Below are 24,426 nucleotides of genomic sequence, written 5' to 3'. Positions count from 1 at the left end.
ATCAATATTTGTTGGTCTTTGAGACCTGTTATCTCTCTCCCCAACCACATCATTCAAAATTAAAGAAGAAAATACACAAACAATAAGGCCTTGGATTAAATATTTATCAACTATAAATGCAAGATACAAATCATTGGAGAGAAACACTGCTTTTAGACAATGCAGTCTCCTTGCTGAAGTTCTATAATCTTGCATACAAAAGAAGAGAAAACCCTGGAATCAGGTATATGCTAAAAATGTTTTAAAAGAATAAATATTTCTCTTCATAAATATAAGCTAGTTTAACAGCTAAATAATATTACCAAATAATTATGTTAACAATGCCCTTTGGCTCTTTGGAAATACAGAAAAATTTAAAAGATTCAGAAATAAATTCTTTATTGGCCTCTTATAGACTTGATGATAGTAAAACTGCTTTCTGTAACTACAATAAGTGGTGAGCTACAGGACAAAATTTAAAGTTAAAAAGGTTACCCAGGAAAGTGGCATCACAGGAAGATAGAGAACAGAAATTAGAATGTTAATGTTTCAAAAAAAATTTGGAATGCACTTAAATTGTCTGGCACACAATTTTTTTTTAATCTTTAAAAAGCATTAATGTGAAGAAGAATGGAAGACCAAAGAAAGAAAAAATTAACAAAAAGGCTTAGGGACACGGTAAGGTTGGTGCTTTCAACTTATATTTACTGATTTTTAAATAAAACTATATGAATTAGGCTCCGACAGTTTAAAAATCTTTAACTAGTATAGCTAATCACTATACCCAGCATCCTCTCCTTTAATGGGAGGGGAAAATGGAGGAAAAGAGACTTACCACATATTTTTAAATATTCTTTTGATTTAGTACATGAATATACTACAGAATAAAGACAAAAAATACAGCAATTTTATTTTCCTGACACAACTATTCTCGCTAACATTTCTCATGAACTTCTTTCCTCTACATCTAGTCTTTAGATATAAAATTATTGTACATTGAACTTAGTGACTCACCTTTTTAATATGAGCAGCTTCTATATAATCTTTATAATGCCATACACACACCACTAAATAACCACAAACAGAGAAAGATTCTATAAATGCCAACATTTTGAAGCAAAACACCTACTCCCCACTGGAGGCCAATCAAGGTTCTTTCAGCTTTAATACTACTCACCTATTATTCAAGATCACTTCATACAACTGAAACTCCTACTACACACATTTATGCCAGTTAAGCTCTTAAATATACACTAATTTGTCCCAATTATTTCATGACTTTCCTATTCATGTAACTACCAATCTTGAAGGCAGAATGATGCACTATGCAAAGTAACTGAGTAACATTCATATATGAACACTTTACCATGGACCAAGTTTCAAAAAGCAGAGAGTCTAGAAATGGACAGGCCACCCAAAAGTAATTCAAATTACTCACCAACTTAAACATTTCTATTTCTTTTATCCCCAACATTCAGGTCATGATAATAATTAACAGCAAAATACTAATACAGCTATTATTTCCCTAAAGTTTTTAATTATATTTGCTCATCAACTTGTTTTCTGACATTGCTTCAGTATTTCTTGCCTATAAGAACATAACTTAAAAGCCCTAAATATACAAGAACAGAAGAAAAACATGAGTTAGCCATTTCTTCATAACTCCATAAGACAATGCAATTCATGGGGTTAATCTAGTGCCAACCCACAAATCTAAAGAAGGTCTGAAGAGTCTGCTTCAATATAGAAATCTCTGGGCAGAATTAACTTCCCATATCCACTCCAAGTGACTAAGAAGTGATATAGTCATCTCAGCAATCCTTCAAGAAATGGGCATATATACCCACGTGGATTCCCAATTTCTACCTCCAAGCTACAAACAGTATGTAACAGTGGTTTCTGAAGTATGTACTTTGAGGATAATAGGTTTGCCAAGTCATTCACCTCCTCAGTGAGATCACCAAAGAAATTAATAAAAAGATGGCATAATGGAAGCAGTCACCTAACATTACTCCTACTCCTTGAAGCAATGATTCCTTTTTGCTAGACATGTCTAATCCCTCCTCACCATCTATTTATATACATCATCCTTTCATTATTCAAAACTCCATACACCAATTTTTATAAAACTGAAGCAATCAACCTAACTCAGCAAATATATTGAAATGTCTCTTCTGTTTATATATTTTGACTAAGTCTGTGTCCCTGATGCCTATAACAAAAACCCCAGACATATTCATTCATCAAGGAAAAAATAATAAAATCAAATCTAGATTATCCATACTACAAAGAGAACAGCCAGGCAAACTCCAAAAGTAATTTAGAAACAATTTTTGAGTTTTTATTTTTGGCAGCAAATTCACTTTTCTGATTATGTGTTCACTTAAGTCAGTATTCTTAAGCATACACCAGCTTTGGGAAGAGAAAGGAAGAGTCTGCCATGAGTACAAAACACAAAAGGAACATAAGCTAAGATAAAACACTGACTGCTCATGATCTGCGTAAGAACTCACAGCAACACTCACCTACCCTTAATTTACCCACTTGCAGTTGCCAATTAATTCTTAAAATATTCCAAAATAAATAACAACAACAAAAACAGTACTTAAGTACCACTACCTCAAACTATGAAGATGAAGAGCATAATAAACTCACTGGGTTAAAGAAGTGTTGAAGAAGGAATCAGAGGTTCATTTGAAAATCTGAACAAAGATAGAATAATCAATTTTACACACAACCTAGTTGAAGACCAGGGACCCGGGACAATGCATAATCCCAGGGAAGTTAAAAATAACAGGTTTATAAGGTTGTAAAGAACTATAGTCACAGGCAAACTTAAAATATACTATGATTAAACATTGAGGCTTGTAGCAAGTAGCAAGCAAGCAAGGCTTGTTGTACTATACTGTTTGAAATTGGGATGAAGTCCCTATTAGCCTTACCATATTGTCCCAAATTTCTCCAGAGCCTCCACAAGGTCTGCTTCCACCACAGATTCACAGAGTCCTCGAACATGGACAACAGGTGAAACAGAAACTTTATGATGGCTTCCACCAGCCTCCTAGCAAGAGAAAATTATTTGTGGTTTAAAAGTTAAGTCTACATTCCATCTTTCAGTAAATTCAACTCTGCAGTAAAAGGCAAACATTGAAAAAATTAAACCCAAACCAAAGCAATTCACAACTCAGCAAAAGCACCTGAGAGTAAAATTATCAATTAAATGTTTTACATAACAATTTTTTATTTCTGCCCCTCAATAAGTACAATGTAAGTTATTTAATAACTTATTTCAAATTCAAGGAAATCTCAGAAAAAATTTCAGCAAATACACAGAGCAGGCTATGACTGGAAATCTATTTTATACTCCTAAGTTCATAGTTTCACCTCCAAAAGATCAAATTCTCAGGTAGTCCAAGTAAACAAAAAGCTCCAATTTAAAAACCTTAATATAGAGATAATATATCTTATTTTTCCTGTAATATAGATTAGTATTTTTTGTCCTTGTTTAATTAGTTATCTGGTCCCACTAAAAGTAACTCACTTAGCATTACACTTGACAAACTAAATTTATTTAAGGTATCATATTTGATGATGAACAAGGAGTAATAAAAAATGTAAGCCTTCCTGGGTTCCTATGGAGTACTGTGTATCTCTGAGTATGTCCTGCAGTAAGTTTTAAAATATTAAGTATATTGTCTTAGAGTTAATTTTCAAAGGGACTATATATGAGGATGACTTTGAAAATGAAAATAGCTCTCATTTATTTATTCAAGTTCAGTAAGACAAAGATCTATAGTTAGAACTAGCCACTGGGCACCTCTCTTGCATCACCTCAGAAATGACTTCCATATACAATCCATATATACACCAAAATAAATCCATTAAATGGAAGGTTTTTCTCCTACCTACAGACTATTTTAAAAGTACAAATGATTTATGGTTAAAACTTAAAAATCATTTTAATTAAATCCCTTTATGGCTATTTTAAAGACTCACCAATTTCTCTACATTATAAAGATTGTTAGAAAAATACAACAGTCTCGTGCCCTGCCAATAAAAAATTACGTCAGTTTAAAGAACTGATTGAAGTATGTAAGGCAGCCTTACACTATTATCAAATCCAACAAATAAATTCAGTCCTTTGGAAATACTAACTCAATCCTTGGAATTTCATTTGAATTGCTTATGCTGAGTCTTTTCTATAGTTACACAGGTATTCACTACATGACACAAAGTTTAAAATGAATCATTCTGATTGTACCATATGCAAACCAATGTTCTATTTGCAACTTTAACAAATGAGACTCTTTGCCTAGATGAAACTCAACAAAACCAAATGTGCATCATCATCAAGCTCTTAAATATAACTGGATGACAATAATGCAAGAAGAGAAATCTTAATAACTTCTAAAAACCTAATTTAGAACATGCATTTAAAGTATGAGAAACAAATTTTACTCTAAAAATAAGTAAACAACAGTAATCTATAAGACAAAGGCAGTTGTCTGTTAAGCCTTAGAATTCTAATCAGCTAGCAAAGGTAAAAGTGCAAAAGAAAATTATATTGGCTTTGACTCTACATAAAGTTGGTGTCAAAAAATGGTGAAAGCAGGATTTCAAATTGAGACTAAAGAGAGGCAACAACCAAAGGCAGTATGTGAGCCTTCATTTTATAACAGATAAAAAATGCTTTTTTTAGGGACAACTGGAGAAATTTAAATACAGGATATTAATTATATAATGGAACTCTTATTGTCTTCAATACCATTGTGATAACAGTAATATTTTATGAAAAGAATATCCTTATTCTTTGGAAAGCTAGGATACTTAGGGATGAACTGTCATGATACGTGCCAATTTCCAAATAGTTACGGAAAAATAAATGTGGGTAAAATTGTAATATTTCCAGAATATCTCGCCTGGCTTTAGTACAACTGCCTATCAATAGATGTTCAGAGGTGGAAAGAAGTATGGCTTTAGTGCATTTGCATCATTCCTTGGGTGGAGTGAAGTTCATCTCCATATCAATGGGTAATTACCTGGGCAACTGGGAGAGCTTAGGTACCTGAGAGGTGAGGGGGAGGGCCAGTTTTGCTTCTGCTGGAGTAGGAGAGAGAGAAGGCCCCAGACTGCAGTTCGTAAGCAATAAACGGATTTTAAACTTTATTTCTCCCTTTGAGTGATTTCAGTTTTTAGAGGTATTCTGCCCCAGGATTTCCGTTCCCTGGACTTACATCTGGTGTAGTCTGCAGGATTCCTCTGAACCCTAACTCTGTCATAATGGGTGTGACCTTTGGGAGGGCCGCACCTAGAAATGATGGGAGAAGTGGCACTCGCGCCGAGGGACATGTCTACACTTGTGTGGTCATGGAGGCGCCACCACCACTGCTGGCCACCCTGACCCCAGCCCATAGCCTGAGCCTAAGGCTACTGTTTCTGCCACTGCTGCCAGCCAGAGCCTGGTCACAACTATGGAAAGGAGCAGAGGTCCAGTTCACCTTGATAGAGAAGCAACTGGCTACTGTGTACCACATCTTGCTGGCTATGGAGACCATCGCCAGAACAGCTTCGACGAAGGTAATAACCACCTATCCCATCACTGGGTGGGTAAGATACTGGACCCAAAGGCCATGGAGTGGTGTGGCACAGACACCTACCATATACCATGTGACTGGCCATTTGCCTTTGGCAACCCCAGAGAATGATGAAGCAGACGCATTGGCCCAGGTGTGCTGGCTAGAAGGAAAGCCTGCCTCTGATGCGGCCCAATGGCTATATCAACGTTTGCTGCACATGGGGCAAAAGACAGTGTGGGCTGTAGCCCATCGATGGGGCTTGCGACTGACCTTTGAAGAAATCAGCTAAGCCCAGAAGGAGTTCCCTACACATTGTGCAGATCAGCAAACCACCAAGAGGGGCCTACAGCATCTCTTTGCAGGCTATGGCCAGTCACTGGTGATTGAGACTGATCAAGGCACCCACTTTACTGGACATGTGTTGCAAGGATGAGTGCAGCAATTAGGAATAAAATGGATGTGGCCCTGGACATTTCAACACATAGACTGGCAATGGCTGGCTCTTCTGCGACCTTCGGGAAAAGGCCCAGAAGCTGGCCTCCTGTGTATTCCTGGAATAATACCAAAGTGGCCCTCCACAATAACAGTTACTTGCTTCTACAGTCCTTGTGTCCTGGATGCGCCCCCTGGCTTCAGCCGCCACGTGATGGCTGGAATGGACGAGCTTTGGACTTAATCTGCATGGGACTTTGAACCTAGCTGAATCCTCTGGCTTGAGAATTATGATTGTGTTGCTGTTGTCAAGAAAAAAATGCTTAAAGAGAGGCTTGACTTTGTCTAACGTTTGGTAAAAGGTTTGCAAGTAATCTAGCATGGTTGTTAGGAATTAGTAAACAAGTGTAGAAACATACTTTGTGCTTAGTGAGAGATTATACCATAAAGTACACTTACTTAATCCGCATAGGTTGAATCCTCTGGTTTGAGGATTATGATTTTATTGCTGTTGCTATTGTATGTAATTAGCTTGGTCCTAAGAGAGTAAGAGGGGGAATGCGTAAATTGTAGGGTGAGATTTCTGGAGGGGTGGCCTGTGGGTAAAATTGTAATATTTCCAGAATATCTCACCTGGCTTTAGTACATCTGCATATCAACAGATGTTCAGAGGTGGAAAGAAGTATGGCTTTAGTGCATTTGCCTCATTCCTCCTGTGGAGAGAAGTTCATCTCCATATCAATGGCAATTACCTGGGCAACGAAGGGCTTATTGGTGCCTGAGAGGTGAGGAGGAGGGCCAGTTTTGCTTCTGCTGGAGCATGAAAGAGAGAAGGCCCTGGACTGCAGTTTGTAAGCAATAAACGGATTTTAAACTTTATTTCTCCCATTGACTGATTTTGGTTTTTAGAGGTATTCTGCCCCGGGATTTCCATTCCCTGGGCTTAACAATTGTGTGTATGTAAATATAGCTATATACATACAGAGATAAAATCCCAAACAGCACAGTGTTAAAACCTGTTCAATCCAGGTGGAGGACATACATAATTGAACATTTTACACAGTAAAAAGTTGGTAAATTATATAAGAACTACGAAAAGGCATGAAGAAATAATATAAAAAATCCTTATTAACTCACTAGTTTAATTAATAAAACACTACCAACCAGTTGAATATATCTCTTCCTCCTACCTGCCTTCCCATCAATGATAAACCACTATCTTGAACACAGTTCTAAAAAACATGACTTTTTTTCAGACTGGCCCTCTCATAAAGAAATGGATTACAGGACCAACTTAACAATCCCTCAAAAAAGTGCTTCTAATATGTTATTATTTAATTATACTCCCAAATAGAATAGTTCAAGACTTAAGTCATTCTTTAAAACCTGGAAGATGCTAAGTGTTATCAGTATGGTAGGGGAAGGTATGATTTTTTCAACCTCAAGGCTGAAAACATCCCATAACCTCTTTTCTTCCCTTTCCCCACTCAATGAATCTGCCATTCATGAGTTCCTCTACCTTAATATTTCTCGACCTTTAAATTAATCCCCTTTTCTTGATTTAAAAATGTCTCATCCTTTCTGTAGCTTGATAAAAAAAAAACAAAACCCTAGGGCTTTTCTAAATATAAAACTGATATACTAAATATATCTTTCAAACTAAATTTTTGCCACCTCCCCCTTCACACCCCAAAATCAATATGTTTCTTAAATCAGTATTTTCTTATCTCTACCTGTACTATATACTAATGATAAGAAATGTGAAATAACCCACTGCAAAGCTTCTTTTACCCTAGAATTACCTCTTTTAAGCATCATACTATGCAGTTTATTCTTAACTGGTGAAGAAACATTTTCCCAGTCATATATTAATACTCTGGTCATGTCTTCTCCAGCTTAAGAAGAATACATTGAAGAGAAGTACTGAGATTTTTTTTTTTAATCCTTTCTGACACACATGCCCAAATTCCATTTCAGATGTTTAGTTATGTAGGCTCCTTTCTGGTTATTTATATCTATTGCTTATCAGACTAGAAACAATATTCCCAGTGAGCAGCCAGCAAATGAAGGAATGCCTACAATTTACATACACTTTTTCTTTTTTAATTACTCAGCCGCTTTTGCAGGTAAAGTGGGTCAGCTGTTAACAGAGGCTTTATTTGTTTCCACTGCAGGCTACAGACCAATCTTAGTAATACTCATTCCCAAGTTCCAGCCCCTCAAGGCTATTTCAAGGACAAACTCTTACTATCACCAATCTTACATGCTAATTTAAACTATTGCAGATTGAAGACCAGGCTCTACTGGAGATCAGGCAAGCTCAGTAGAGTATAAATGAAACTTCTGGGACAATGAGAACGGCCCATTAACATCTCTTCATACAGTACAGCAACAAACGTAACTCACAAAGGCCAGGTACAATGCCCTTAGGCAATTTTGTTTTCCCAACATCTCCCTGCACCACATGGGCTCAATAGCCATTGAACAAACTTTACTGCCCACCTATAATTATAGGATTAAAAAAGACCAACCTCAAATTTAGTAATTCATCCCGCAATACCACACACACACTGCCAAGTGATTATCTAACCTCTCCTCATATATCTCCAGTGGAAGGAAATATCCTACCTCATGAAACAAGCCATTACATTATTGGAAAAATTCTTCATAACATGCATCCAAATCTGTCTCCCTATGGTTTTCTACCCAAAAAGGCCTTAGGGAGTCAGACCAGCACATGAATCTTTGGGCATTTACTGGCTCAGTCATCTTAGGCGAGTCACTGAACCTTTCTGAACTTTCACTACTCAAAAGAAGAAAAAAAATCCTTATCACATAAGATTACAATAAATAAATGAAACAATTATAAAATGGCTAGCATAGGGCTTAGATGTAGTTATTGAACAAAGGCTCAATGTTAATTGAAACCCCCACTCTTATCTACATTTCCTTCTTCTACATAATAACCTTCCAATTATTTGTAATGATTTCTTAAATCACACTGAAGTATACCCTTCAGGCTAAATATTCCCCTAGTTCTTCTGCAATTCTCCTTATGGTGTGATTTCAAGTGCCTTCTCCATTCTGGTAATTGTTCTATGGATTCATTCAAATTTATCAACTCATTTATCAAGAAACAAGTACAGTATTTCCAGATGTTTAAGATTATCTCCTTTTATTTTGGAGACTTCATACAGATGAAGGACAAATTAGTTTGAAGGACAGTTGCAAATATTTTTAATTCACACCATGCTTCACGCTATGTTTTATACTTATTAAAATTAAAATGAACAATCACATCTCTCAGACTTTTTCTTTTTTTAAATAAACTATACAGCAGATTTAAAATATGGGAAACTCTTTAATTTCCTATCCAAAGTTTTTAAGTACATTTGATCATGTCACAGAGCAAGATTAAAAGGACAGCCTTATGATTCAAATAACTTAAAAAAAAAATCTTAGTTTTTTTGCTCCTGTAGCAGAAATCCTTTGGTTTTGCTTACCCAGGATTCCTCCCCACCTTATTCTGGTTAAACACACACACACAAAATCCTGAACTCCATTTTATTCCATTGGTATAACTCAATCACACAGTCATGCCTCCCCAACTTCAGAGGTATTCCAGGACTGATTAGTTGGGCAAAGGGGAGATAAAAAATGGCTGATCAAAGGAGATAAATATGGGTGCTAGGGGAGAAGAGCGTTCTTTCTCTTTATTTGCTAACACAGGAATTTAAGTTTAGGGTTATTACTATGTAGAGGAAATAGAGCTGAAACACGGAAAGAGAAAGAATCAGGTCTGTATGACATCACCTAAATCCCTTGATCCAGCCATGCCTGAAACTAGCTCCACCACTTGGCTTGCTCAGTTAGTAAATTCCCTACTCGCACCTCTTTTGTTTTGCTTAAGCTCATCTGAGTCGTTGCTGTGGCTGTGAACTGTAAGCTTTGAAAGCTGTATTCAATTTTATAGAGAATAAAATGAAAACACTAAATGACGTAGATTCACACATTTTCAGATACTTTTTTTTTTTAACTAGTATAGCACCATTACTGAGAACAGCATGTAGCACATGGCAGGAGTTCAAGCATTATTTTTTAATGCATTAAGAGACCACAGTGATTATCTACTCCAACTGTTTCATGTGATAGCAGCCAGCTGAGTTCCAGAGAAGTCACAAAGCATGTTGGTAAGAGCCCAGACACCTGCCTTATGGCCCTAGCAACAGCTCTTTTCACTATATGCACTAACACAAAGCAATACAGTCACTTGTTAAAACCAAAAGATAACCTACTACTTTTCATTTTTTCCCCAAAACTAGACCTGACAATCCTCACTCTACTGTAGCGTAGCAGCTCAGCTAAAGGAGGCATAGAACATTACTGCTGTATCAACACCTCAAGGTTCTGGTACTTACCTTCAGTGTACACATCCTTGAACTTTTTTTTTATTCCCCATAGGGTAGTTACTATGCTCACTGTGAAGGACTCTAACTTCTCTGCCAGGAGGGATGCTCATCCCATCTCCCATCCCGTATTTATCCAATAAGCCATTGTAATACTGTTATCATCTTTGTAATTCAAATCTCAAAGTTTAACAGTGTATAAATTCAAACTAGAGTCTCCATATAATATATATACCTTTGTTTAGAAATCTTAGATCTTGGTGTTTTGCTAGCTTGGAAGTTTATTAAAAGCTCATAAAGTTAAATTTTTACCCCAGCAAACAAATCACAATATTTGATCTGTCTGTTTACTCACTAGCAGAATAGAAGAAAAACTTTAAAGTCTCCAAAGTGAATTAGCAGTCCATAAATTTTTGATACCAGCCTTTATAAAAGCAAGTATTTTATAGGTAACCTCCCAGTTCAATTCCTCAATTCCTTCACTTGGTTTTGTCAAGTGAAGCCCTAATATTTGGAAGTCAAGCTGCTTCCTTAGAAGCAAGCAGATACAGAAATTTACTATTAATATGATCCTGAAGGTAATGCCTGCTAAATTTAACACCACCATTTACTCCATAAGAATAAAGTAATTGTACAATATATAGCACAAACCTCCATAATCAAGCTTTGTTCAACAGTGCAGCCCAGTGAATCTAAAACAATCTGGGAGTTTTTGCTCTTCAAAATAAGTGCCAGAAGACACAAATTTGGAGGGTGTCTTATTTCTCATATCCAAATTAACTCAGTTCTGTTTATACCTTAAAACAATGATCAATTCATCTTTATATTAGGAGCATTTGTAGAAACACTTTTTTCTTACTCTCCTCCTTAAATCTAATGCATATATTACTAAAGCATTCATGGTCACTTAATTATGAGAAGCAAAACGAAGTAAATCTTTGCAGTCTTGCTTTGCACTTTATGAACTTCAAGGAGAGCTGATGATGGCCCATCATGCGTACTCTGCATTTAACAGTTTGACCACAAAGGTTCTCCGGCTGGGCCGAAGAACCACTGAGATTCAGCCAAACCCTTTTCCATTAGATGAATTACCAATGTTTCTGGATGATGACACACTAGACAGTAAACATCTAACCAGGGAATTCCTATCCTAATAAAATTTTATTATGTACTGGTTTCCATGCTGCAATGATTTCAAAATAGTATCCAAAATAACATGAAGAAAAATGTTTAAAAACAGGAAAAATAAGCCTTCATTAGATTTTGCAGTGGAATATTGGATCTACTGTTAAATAAAAGCAACTCACCCTCTGCTAAAATACAACAGCAGGAAGATGAACAAAAATTAGAATCTGTAACTCAATCTGCATAAATTAACACCTGCTTGGGTAATCTGAAAGCTCCATTATATTAATCACTGAACTATACAACTTCAGGTATGAATGCATGTAGTTCAACTTTCACATTTTAAAGACTAAGAGAACTCAGAGCAGTAGTTAACTGACTTTCCCAAGATCACATAATTGAATGCTGGCACTCGTGACCCCCCCAAGTCCTGTCCAGTGCTATTTCTACAGCTAGAGACTTTGATATATTACATTATTTTCTTCCCAACATCCAAAATAATGCTATTGGCTTGATGTTTAATTTGCCTTCAAAAAACATTGTTTTATAAACTGATTGAAGTATCTTTTGAAGACAAAATCTTACTGGAAGATTTTAACCTGGTGCACAAAAACTCAAGCAAGACTTCTGGCAAAAGAAATTCACTAAAGATCCAGTACATCTATCAGTTATAATATTCCCGTTCCCAACTTCCACAGTGGAGTTGGTTTTGAACTTGACAAATCAAAAACTCTAGACACCAAGAGATCTCTGAAATAAAACGGTTTACAGAACCTTTACAGATGCTAGCCAGAATAAGGACTAAGTCTGGGAGAGGAAATTTCTGTACCACCAGCAGCAAAGTCAGTCAACAGAAACAAGTTGTCTGCCAGACTCAAGGAACTGGGCACATTTATGAGGGTTGTCAAGGAAATAAAGTTCTCTAAATTTACACTGAATACAGATAAGGAAGGTGGGCCAATGTAAAGGGGTAAGTCCTGAGACAGGTGGCTAGTCCATTTTAGAGAAGGCTCATGGATTAGTTGTTGATGATGGTCAGACACTGGTCATGCAAAAGGGGGATGAAGTGGTCCTGGGGACAGTTATTTCCTCCAAAAAAGCGGTTTTATTTATTGCTGACAGTGCCGTAACATTGGGAAAGTGTAAAATGTGGAAGTTGAATTACATGCATTCCATACCTGAAGTCAGTTAACTACTGACTTCAGTAGTCCTTTTAATTTTGATCATTGAATGCTAGCATTCAATCTATGTGATCTTAGGAAAGTCAGTTAACTACTGCTCTGAGTTCTCTTAGTCTGTAAAATGTGAATGTTGAACTACATGCATTCCATACCTAAGTTGTATAGATGATTGCTGAAACAACTTCAACCAAGAACGTGGAGTTTCTGGTTAGCTACAGCCTGTAGCTATTGACTGATTACCTTCCCTTGTTTCTCTCCCTCATTCTCCAGTCCTTTTGTCACATTAGGACATTTCAGAATTTTCACCTCGGCAAACTGAAACTTCCTAAGTAGAAATGCACTTCTATTATTCACACTTTCAAGTTTATATTTTGAATATTCCAAATAGCTAGGCACAAAAAAGCAAAAGTAGTATCTAGCCATAAGGAAACTCTTGCTATTTAGAGAAAGAAAAAGTTCCCTTTTTAAATGTGTTACAACTTTATGCATTACATTATCGTATTTGGAAATTCTAACATTAGGGCCTACTGATCAGAATTTTTTGCAGAAAAACTCAAACAACAGCTTTAAAGATTTCTAATTTGCCTCTTATAAAAGATCAAACATTTTAACCTAAAAATAGAATATACGTGTACAATTTCGTAAGCTTCGGGTAAAGTTTACTTTTTTAAAAACCACAATGTGTTAAATGTTTAAAGAACACCAAAGTGATTAAGATAGCTTAGGTGGCCCAAAAATGACAAAGATGTTTGCTTTGCTTTGTTTCCTTAAAGTCTCCATCCCACTTAAGCTGAGCCTGCAGCTAACATTTTTGGTAAGAGAAACAAGATCTAGGAATGTCTATTAATACAATCCTGGGTTCAGTTCCCCCTTTCCTGGATCAAGTTTGGAATAAACTAAACTGTCAATATAAAAACTGAGGTGATTTTTAAGATTTGTTTTACTTGAAGGCAGAGTTGTGCTAACACTTATCAACGCATTTTTTTCTAACCAAGAAGCTACAAAACTGTACTGAGGAAATCATGGAAAAGGGTAGCAAACATGCACGCCACACCTGCCAAGAGTAAACATTCTTAAATTAAACCTTCAAGGGAACTAGAGTGTGAGCGCCAGAATGTCAGAATGTAATTGGTCTTTTAGTGCGGCTCTACCTCCTCAAGACCTAGATGAAGAGAGCACTCGGCGGAAACGACGCAACCATCCAGTGATCAAGACCACCGCGCTGATGCTTGGGGACAGAGGGACGGAACGCAGCCAGTCGTCCCGCCGCCGGCCAGCAGCCGGAGGAGTCGAACCAACAAAGAGCTAATAGCGCACCAAAGCCCCCCGGAGCGGAAGCAACGCCTCCCCGCCGCCCCCGCCCCGCTGCCCTCCCCGAGTTCAGGGGCAGCTGCCGACTCGCAGCGGGGCCTGAGGCCAAGCCTGGGCCGGTCCCGCGGTCGGGATGCGGGAAGCAGGTACGGTAAAGAACAAAAGCCAAAGGGCCGGCGCTTCCCAACGGTCAGCGCAGCAGAAGGGGGAAACGAGACGGCGAGAGGCCCCGGGGCCGAGTCCTGGCCGCCGGGCCCACTCCAGGCACCGAGGACGGGGCATCGCGCTTTGTTACCGGCTGCGAAAAGCTCCGACCGCTGCCGCCGCCATCGCCCCCGCCCCGGGGCGTCGCTTCCCGGCGGGTCTCGCCTTCCTCCGCAGAGTAGTCGATCTCCCCCTCCTCGGTCTTGAGGCGCTTGGCCTGGCTCTCGTACTCTCGGTCCTCCTCGTAAGTCTCCCTGGGGGAGGAGGAGGAGGAGGAGGAGGACATGGCGGCGGCCGGAGGGACCGGCGGACAGGCGGCTGGGGGTGGCGGCGACGCGCGGGCCTCGGACGCCGCCGGCCGGTCCCCGCCGCGGGCAGCGCCTCTTTCGCGAAGGTCTGCGGGGGCCCCGCACCCAGGAGCCGGGTGGATGCGGAGACTGGGCGGGACGAGGGGGCGCCTCGGGAGGAGGTTCCCGAGTGGCCGCTCCCCTTTATTACAGAGCCAACACTCGGCCTCTCCCTTCTCCTCCTCCGTCTACGCTCCCAGCCCGGGGGAGCGAATCTAAGGATGGGGACGCGACCGTGGCTTCCGGTTTTCCCTCCTCCCCTAATCCGCTCCCAGCCGCCCAGGCCGAGCCTCCGCCCCCGCCTTAGCTGCCGCCGCGCCGGATCGAATCCAGCCGCAGCCCGCGGGAAGCGCCCCTCGGCTTGGGTCCCGCTCCCTATTGGCAGGAGGAAAAGTCGATCAGGTTTTCAATTGGCTGTAAGGGCTGTTCGTCAAAAGCCGTCCACTGCCCGGCCTTGTCCCAGTCCTAGCGCCTTCTGAACTCACCGCTGGCCTGCGAGTCCCGACCGCGCAAGGCGCGCCGCGCGCTGCTCGGGAGCCTTTGCAGCCCCGCGGCCGTTAGCGCTGTTGGGCTAACCCGTAACCAGGCGCGTGGTGAACGCTGTCGGGCCACGAGACGCGCAGTGAGGCCAGGGCTGCGGGTGTTAACCGCCCTCCCGCTAATTTATATGCTTTTAGTACTTCAAAAGAGGATGAGGAAAACCTCTAAAATCCCTGCAGATACACTTCACACAGCCCTAAAATTTCAGCGGGTGAGGGGAGAAAAGGGTTTGGAACCGTGAAAGTAACCTCCCTGTGCTGAGTGCAAAATCTGACAGACGTGAGTCGATTCTTTATCCACCTCTTACTACGAGAGGTCCGAGTCCGGAGAAGACGCTCCACACAGGCAAACGTCACTTTGATCTGTTAGCACTCATTTATCATCTAGACCCTTCTTCATTACTGACAATTATAGGGGACTTGTCTGTGTAAGTCTCTGCTCCAATTGAGTGTGTTTTAAACCTTCCATATAAAATTTAACCTTTCATCCCAACTTTACCCTTTCTGGACGGTCCATTTATTTCACATTATCATTTATTTTTGATAGATACAGAAGCCTATCAAAATTCCGTTTGTGTCGGCCACAGCTCACTTCCTCTGTGGAGCCCCGAGGACTTTCCCAAGCTTCTTGTTGCTGCTTTCTCTTTTTGCAATAGAGCCCTTTACACCTACCTCTTAGGATGTTACGTTTTAAAGACCAGAAGCGCTTAAAGACAGCTGTGCTCTTTTCGTCTTTGCAAATCCAGCTGCTGTACAGTCTCCTGTACAAGTTAGGTGCTCAATAAGGCTAAATGAATTATCCTTGGGAAATAAAGATCCAGTATCTTTCAGGAGAGAAACTGGCAAATCTAACCAACCTAACTGCTCTCTGTCACTTAACCCTTGGAAGATTGCCTAGGATCACAAGTCACTTAAGTATTTCCGTTGTCCTCTTCCTTCAGATGCTTCCCTAAATGTGGCTTTTCCTCCAAGGGTGTGGATCGTTTCCTCCCTCATTCTAGTTATCTCTCCAAAGTTATTTCCTCCAAAAAAGCGTTTTTATTTATTGCTGACAGTGCTGTGACATAGCTATTTTGTACTTTATAATTACAGGGCCTGTCATTTTGGAATCCAATTGCAAGCTTTTTCACAATACCAGACAGCTATAATCAAATTTATGTACACTGACAAAATAACTAAAAAAAAGAATTAGAAATTTATTTTTTAAATTAAGATAGAAGGGAAGTGAACAGAAGAAATAGCAAAGAGGGAGCTGCAGAGCCGGGTACAGATGAGCAAACGTCATTGGCAGAGCACTGGGAAGAATGAGAGGAGTCAGAAAGCTTCATACAAACTTTCCAAATATTTTGTGTAAAGGGGAAAGTACTTTAAATTCTCAAGGCCTGCATCCAATCTGTGGATGTAGATTTAGAATGCAAGCCACATCGGTAGGTAAAGAAACCATCTGGTCTTGCCAAACCTTACTGCTATACTCAGTGTTTAGTTCACTAATAATAGGTAGGAGTCAATATGTGCCAGTATTGAACTTAATTCTTTTTTCAAATAACTCAAACTGTTAAGTAAAAAAACTGAGGAAATAAAACATAGAAAGCATGTTTAAAGAACATAAATCAGTACATTGACCATAGGCAGTGACCTTTGAGCTTGTTGCAGATGAGTGGTTCAGACAGCAAAAGTAGATTGTTTGATAAGAAAAACACTAGCTAGCTCATCACTATACTGTGAGAAGAACTAAAGAAGGAGGGCGTTGGTTATAGTCTGCATGATTTAACTTAGATGAGACAGGGAAATCACACACCACCCAGTAGCCAAAACTGCCAAGAAACTCAGCAACAGCTCTTTAAATAACCAATTCTGGGAAAGGATGAAAAGGTAGTTCGCACCATTTTTATTGGTATAAAGAAATTCAGTTAGCTTCTATATGGAATTACAAATACAGTGAATTGTTTAGTGTTCATTTTTTAATTTCTATGGAAAAGGCTCAGAAATCATGAGAAATTGTCACCATTTGCTATAGATAACATCATTTGAACAACTAGAGATGAACAGTATGTGCTTTTCATACCCAAACTCAATTTCCAACATTGCTGCTATTTCACTGAATATACAAAACTTTTGTTTCCTGTCTCAGCTCCTGCAAAAATTGAATAAATGCACACCTTACTGGTAAGCCATGTTACTGGGACTGGAACCCTAGAGGTGTATTTTAATTTACACATGTTTAATATGACTCCAGCTTAGACTAAAGTCCATTCGGAGACAAGTCAATTAGTTCCCATGAAATTTTATCAAATCCAGAGTATGTTATTTGTGATGATACCACTTTCTATGTTTGACAGAGATCACCAAGAAAGAGCACTCTGGTGCAGTTGCCCACACTAGCCCCTTTAATTAAATCCACATTTGGTTGGTTTTGGTGAAAAGAAGCCACTGTTCCAAGAAGATGCACCCTGCAGGAAGTGCCTTGAACACTATTGGCTCACTGTGTAGTCAAGTATAACCACAGTGGTATTCTATTTCAGGTGTTATTGTCATGCACATCTGCTTCGGGGATAGAGCTGCCACAGTGTTTGGCCTCTTTAAAAAACAAAAATGTGTGCTAAATCTGCAAAAATAAAATAGATTGACCTTAGACATACTAGCTCATACACCAGATAATGACAGGTAAAATTCAGATCCTTGTCATCAGTTATACCCACTTGCCCTTAGAAATAATACTTAAATTATTTTCACTTTTCTTTCTGACTCGGGAATTGATAGTACATTAGAAGTCATAAAAAATGCCTTCAATAAATAAAAGGAGTTAAAGCATAGCATTTCTGTCCACCAGTGAGGAGAAATAGAATTTATCAAAGTGAATTCATCTCATATGTGAAAATATAGGTAGAACAAAATCAACTTAACAAAAAAGTATTGAGTACTACTGATCACACCCAACTTTCACATTCTAAATTATTTAGAATCTAAATTATTTACATAATGTATATCAACACTTATTCAGAGAAGACCAAAATTTGTTAAATAAATCAGTGAATACATGACTGGTCCTGAAAACAGATAGAGCAGACTACATCAGTCAAAGTTCAGTTGCAGAGAACAGAATCCAGTTAGTTTAAGCAGAAAGCATTAAAATACCTACAGAATAATTGAAAGTATTAATGGAGCGATTCTCAAAGCCACACCTCAGAACCAATACACCAAGATCCTGGGCTCTTCCTCATTGAAAAACTGACAGCCTCGGAACTGTACCACTACAGACACTCTCTGGAAGTTGCCAGCATCAAGAAGCTGCTACTTCCACAGCCATTTCCAGAATCGCACCATAACAACCGTACCCTGAACTAGCAAAATGGATGCACCATCCATGCTTTCTGATGTTCATGAAGCTGATGACTAAAAAATGGAACCTCTACAGAAGAAAAAAATGCCTCCACAACCATGTCTGTGAAGAGAAACAGCCTCCCAGATCTCATATGGAAGCATCTCATTGTTGAAACCTAAATACTTTCATACTAAAAGCTGCAAGAGTCTGGAGGATGTGATTTTTGGCTAACCAGTCTCTGTAGGACAGGATGCATACTTGAAGCTTGAAGGAGGGTGAAATGACTTTAGGTGCAATCCTCTTTGTCCTCCACACTCGCCTAAAAAAATAGAATCTGTAGGGTCAGTAGACCACACATTTTGTGTTGCACATTTATAGAATGCTGAAAGATCTTCTATGTGCATATTAATGCTTTATGATGAAAAAAAAGTTACAGGATCAAAGCCCAAATCTCAGACAGTGCCATTTTAGTAAAACTTCTTTTTGTACTGTAAAGAACATTTTTAGTACAAAAGAAACTAATGATTTGCCTTTTTGGGGAAATAAGCAGTTTTTAGTGATCTGCTATTCTGTTAGTGCCCAGTAAGTGCAACCTCCTGTCTAGTGACATTACCCACTATTTTCTAGATTGGTGCTCTCAAATTTTAATATGCACATAAATCACCTGGAAATGCTAGGAAAATGCAGATTCTGATTCAGTAAATTGGGATAGTGTCTGCAATTCTGAATTTCTGACAAGCTCCAAGCATCCCAGGTAACACCAATGCTGCTGACGGGAAGACCACATTTTGAATAGAGGCATTTTAGATAAGCTGTCTTTAACCAGGCTATCCAATCAGTGGGGTATGCTGAGATAATGATTCTCTTCAACCCTTCATATTTTCTGCCTGTTCTGTGATGTGGGAAGCATTGCTCTATTTGAATAAATGTGTCAGTTATTGAGTCTTGGTCAAATATTGACCAATGTGTGTACTCTTTTTGGAATCTTTCATTGGTAGCAGAAATTTTATAAAGTATTAATACTCTCGCAACAAATTAAGGAAACTAAAGATAGCAATAATCAGCATACCACCAAATCAACTCTCATAATATTTAAAGAGAGAGAGAAGATAGTACTCATATATCATGTTAATTTAGTCTGAAAGCAAAGTCTCTAAGATGGCTTCAACTGTTCCACCAGTGACACCAAAATGACCATAAGAAGAGAGAAGAGGGAAATTCAGTCTTCTTGATTGTTTCCATAGTGTAATGCTTTCTGCAGAAAAGAAGTAGAAACTTATAAAAATGATATTTGTGAAATTTCTATGTGAATACCAATATACACCTCTGCGATTAAGACCAGCTGGAGGTGGAGCATTATGGGTATAGTTGTTGGGTGAGGAAGGAAGAGAGAGAATTTTGTAGCCACAGCCTTACATGGAGAACAGTCCTATGTGCCCTGTGGTATGAAATCCTGAATGATCAGGGCACTGGGGGTATTGTATGCCCAGGGAAAGAAGGTGAAGAAAACAGATCACCAAAGATAAATTTCACCTACTTTACTACTTTCAAAGATTAATTCTGCCCAGTGTTATAGTGGAGAAGGAAGATTGTCAATGACCTCCAGATTTCAAGCCCCTGTCTTAGAAATTCAAATATAAGAAAGAAAAGAATGGGTTAAAGAAGAAAAATGATCTAGAAATTAAATGTATTGAAGCTTCAGGCCTCTATTGATTGCTCTTTATTTATTTCCGGGTATTTCGGAGGTGTCTAGTTGATGCCAGACATCACAATTCAATACAGGGACAGAACCAATGACTCATAATCCAGTTGACAATATTGCCACATTGTAAAAGAATTGATTCTTATTTTTAGACACCAAATGAGCTCTCTTCTGTATTTCCTAGTGGGCTATGGCCACCTTGCTAAAGACAACATTTTCCAGTCTCCCTTGCAGCTAGGTATGGCCATGTGACTATGTTCTTGCCAGTGGTGCAACTTATGCATCATTTGCTTAAAAGGAAAGTGTCTTCCCTCTGTGTCCTCTTTCCCTTCCCATGTGCTGGAGTACATGTGGGACTGGGTGAGCATCCACTATGGACAATGCTATAAGAACAGCAAGATTGAAGACATCAGGCCTCTGGATGATTTTTATGGAGCAAAGCCACTCCCCAGCCTGGACCATGTACTTCCAGACTGTTACATGAGAGAGACAAAATTCTATTTTGCTCATGTGTCTTATATTGGTATGTCTTGGTTTTGGCAATTTCTAGCCTATATCTACCATATTGATTTTAGAACCTCCAGGGAAGGAGACTGGAAACCACAGCTTGAACAAATATTTTATATATTCTTATGTACTTTTCTATTTTTGTGCCATGTACACATATTCTCTAGTTATTAAAAATTCATTGATCAGGCAAAACTGGACAGCTACATGCAAGAGAATGAAAGTGGATTATCGTCTAACCCCATACACAAAAGTGAACTTGAAATGGATCAAAGACCTGAATGTAAGTCATGAAAGCATAAAACTCTTAGAAGACAACATAGCACAGAAAAGACAAGCAGTGACTCTGTGGCATCTTACTACACTGATGGACAGTAACTGCAGTGGGGTGTGGTGGGGGACTCAATAATATGGGCGAATGTAGTAACCATATTGTTTTTCATATGAAACCTTCATAAGAGTATATCAGTAATACCTTAATTTAAAAAATTCATTATCAATTCATTAATTTGCTAATGCCTTTGTATTCCTGTTAAAATAAAAACTAGTGTCGTGCTAGAGAGTGTTTTTCATCCTGGTTGAGATGAAGAGCCTTGTATTTGTCCCCTGACCTTCAGTATCTTGGCTTCTACCACCAACGTTAGCAGACATTTCTAGAAGTCTGATAGGAAGAGCAACAATCTTTAAATCATTAAGTACAATGATAACTGTAAGAAGCAATTGCAACATGAGTGCTAATGGTTTTATCGGAACACAAAGCTTCTCTGCAGACATCTGCACACAACTGAATGTGATGAAGTCAGTCACATTCAATTAGTCATTTCAGTATTACTACTCCTGCCCCTGTCTGTCCATTCAACAAACGTTTATAATACACACTTTCAACATGACCCTGTGGTGGGCACTAAGGATATGAAAATGAATAAAATGCTGTTGCAACCATCTCTGTATCTATGGCAGTATTTATATCTTTAAAAAGGCTACAACAATTGCTTACCTTTCCCCCTGCCTCACAGACTTATGTGGGATTTCAAATATAATGGACACATAAATGAGGGTGAAGAGACACCCTCTCTGTTCCTGAAATCATGTTGTCTATTCAAGAAGCTAAAACTGTCAGATATAATCCATCCTGAGGACCACTACTTCCCACTTAACAAAGTTACAGCATTAGAAACTGTGGTTAAAGGCAAACTTTAATTCTCTTTGATAGACGATTAATAATGTATTTTACCAAAGTAAACATTTATATGGTCCCTATACCAAGTTTAAGAGCCATTAAAATAATAATCTTTATCAAAGTAATTTTATTTGTGAGAATTTCTTTAACCCAAATCAATATAGAAGACATATGTATAATGATGTTCATAACATTAAGTATGATATCTGAGAGTAGGAAAATCATTAGATAAATTATGATTGTCAATTAGATGAAATTGGGATAATTATAAGAATCTTATGAAAATCAAAAAGGATTTCTTTAACAAAGTTTTAGAAAGCATAAAACGTGTGTGTTTATGTAAGGGTTTCTCAGCCTTGGCACTACTGGTATTTTGGTTTGGATAATCCTGAGAGGGAGCTATACATTGTGATGTTTCAGCAGCATCCTTGGCTTCTATCCACTCGCTGCCAATAGCACACACCTGCCCCTATGAGAGAGAATTAAAAATATCTCCAGAAATTCCCAACTGTTCCCAGGGGGCCAAAATCACGCTCAGTTGAGAATCCTTTGTAGGAGAACTATATATATGGTGTATAATCTGTGATCATAGATAAATAAATTCTATGTACGTTCGGACAAAGCTGGAAGGAAATTTGGAAAAATTAAAATGCATTTTAATAGGGTAAAGAAGTTACTGAAGCTTTTCAACATTCTCTGCAATGTTTTTGTAATAAAAATATTAGGAGAGTTAAAGTAGAATTGAGTACTGATACGATTCACAGACTCTTCTAAGGAGTTTTAATCTTTAAAGATTACTATACATATCATTGTTGAGATAATTTTAACCTTCCCATTATAATCATATCACCAAAAGAAACTTTGGATGATTGCAAAATCATTTCTTAAAACTTCACAAACCCAAATTCATATGTGATTCAGATGGGGAAGGACAAAATGGCTCATTAATACTGGATGTGATTCTGATTCTGCAGAATACTTCTTGGAGCTAGACCACATTCAGAATTGCCATTGATTCAAAGGAAACTTTGTACAAGAAAAAAAATGAATTCAGAATTGTTTCATCACTGATCCCCATCACTGAATTTGAATAAGGACTTAATGTATGTTCGACTTCTATGGGAAAGTTACCCAAATATTTCGACAATGCCCAATTTTATAAAAAATGTATTAGGGATTACAGCATCTAAAATTTGCAGAATACTTTACAGTGTTCTTTCTCTCATTTAATGGATGTGAGCACAGGAAACAGAACCTCAGTTATGAGCATGTGCTGAGTAATACAGCAAATATATGATACAGAGCAAGAGAGTGTAGGCTACTCTAACATTGTAGAATTGGGTAAGAATAAAACCACTGTCAACATTTATATAACTATTCTGTTCCCAGCTCCATTAGTACAGATGATTAAAAGCTTATTTTGGAAAGTCTCAATGATGTTCTGAAAAGCACTATATCTGAGAAGCAGGTGATCCTGTGGACCTGAGCTTTAGCTGAGAGGGGGTTGTGGATGGTTTACACACACACCCTCATGTTCTGGGGCATATATTTGAATCTAAACAAACACAAGTTGATGCTTGATTTAGAGAGTTCCATCTGGAGGCTTGGGAGATTTGGAGGCTGAAATTAAAGAGAAAAGAAAGAGGATAGTGGACAAGAATCTGGAGAAAGCAGAGTGGAAAGGCATGGCCTCTCACCTCTCCATCTCTACTCCACCCAGACCCACTTGGTCTTGTGGACCCATTAGGTTCTTGTGAAAAGAAGTGTTAGAAGTTGACACTGTCTCATGATAAATGGTCAGACTGTTTGGAGACCCAGGTCATAGGAAACAGAGTGGGTTGGGGGTGTTGCCTTCATTTCTGAATGGTTGGAGAAAATCAAGCACTGGGCAGGACAGAGCAGCAGAAAAGCAGAATTTACAAGGTGGGCCCCAAGCAACAGCGTGGGAGCCTACTACAAACAGATTTTGAACAAGGGACTTCCAGCAGGAGACTGGACCACCACAGGAACATGAATAGATTTTTCAGTACATGTAAGAAACTCATTCATGACTTCCAAATTAACTGGTGAAGATTTTGTGAGAGGAAGTTATTGACGTCCTTCAGGTTGACATACTGTTAATGTGATTTTTTGGTTCCCATGGGCTGAATAGGTAGGAAAACATTGTGACTAAATCTGATTTACAAAATATACCCCACCAGTGCTCGCTTCGGCAGCACATATACTAAAATTGGAACGATACAGAGAAGATTAGCATGGCCCCTGCACAAGGATGACACGCAAATTCGTGAAGCATTCCATATTAAAAAAAAAAAAAATACCCCACCAGTTTCCAATTTTATATTCCATAGGTATTGCTCACTGTATAAAATAAATACTTCAGAAAAGTTGACTATAAATAAGATGTAGCAAATTCAATTATCTCACAGGTAGCTATTATTAGGTGTAATTTACATACAAAGTAATCATTAAATTATTTTTCAGTAGGGGGAAAAAGTCCAATAAATTGAGTTTAAGACTTTTGATAATGAAGGGCATTGAGATAAAGGCCAGATTGCAGCAGGCTGGGCATTGAAAGCCAATAGGGACACATCTTATTTTTGAAAGTCTCAATG

General features: G+C 38.6%; 1 protein-coding gene and 1 non-coding gene across 4 annotated transcripts in view; one reads left to right on the top strand and one right to left on the bottom strand.

The window, feature by feature from the left end:
• Nucleotides 1-14,913, bottom strand: part of HNRNPLL (heterogeneous nuclear ribonucleoprotein L like) — a 45,222-nt gene extending 30,309 nt beyond the window's left edge. Inside the window, exons 1-2 of one of the 3 annotated variants that reach the window (XM_057497278.1) lie at nt 14,306-14,913; nt 2,922-3,040 (exon numbers count right to left, since the gene is read on the bottom strand). In XM_057497278.1, coding sequence (XP_057353261.1) covers nt 2,922-3,040; nt 14,306-14,500 — 314 coding nt within the window. In that variant the 5' untranslated portion in view covers nt 14,501-14,913. The remainder of the gene's footprint in view (nt 1-2,921; nt 3,041-14,305) is intronic. The other 2 variants (XM_036931607.2, XM_057497277.1) reach the window with 2 other exon arrangements.
• Nucleotides 14,914-24,011: 9,098 nt separating this feature from the next.
• LOC118935422 (U6 spliceosomal RNA) lies at nt 24,012-24,118 on the top strand. The gene has a single exon (XR_005033814.1). It is a non-coding gene; the product is annotated as a U6 spliceosomal RNA (small nuclear RNA).
• The last annotated feature ends 308 nt before the right edge of the window (nt 24,119-24,426 follow it).

Source organism: Manis pentadactyla, chromosome 2 (assembly GCF_030020395.1).
Source record: "Manis pentadactyla isolate mManPen7 chromosome 2, mManPen7.hap1, whole genome shotgun sequence".
Taxonomy (NCBI): domain Eukaryota; kingdom Metazoa; phylum Chordata; class Mammalia; order Pholidota; family Manidae; genus Manis; species Manis pentadactyla.
The sequence above is the reverse complement of the archived record's forward strand: the minus strand, read 5'-3'. Positions and strand labels throughout refer to the sequence as shown.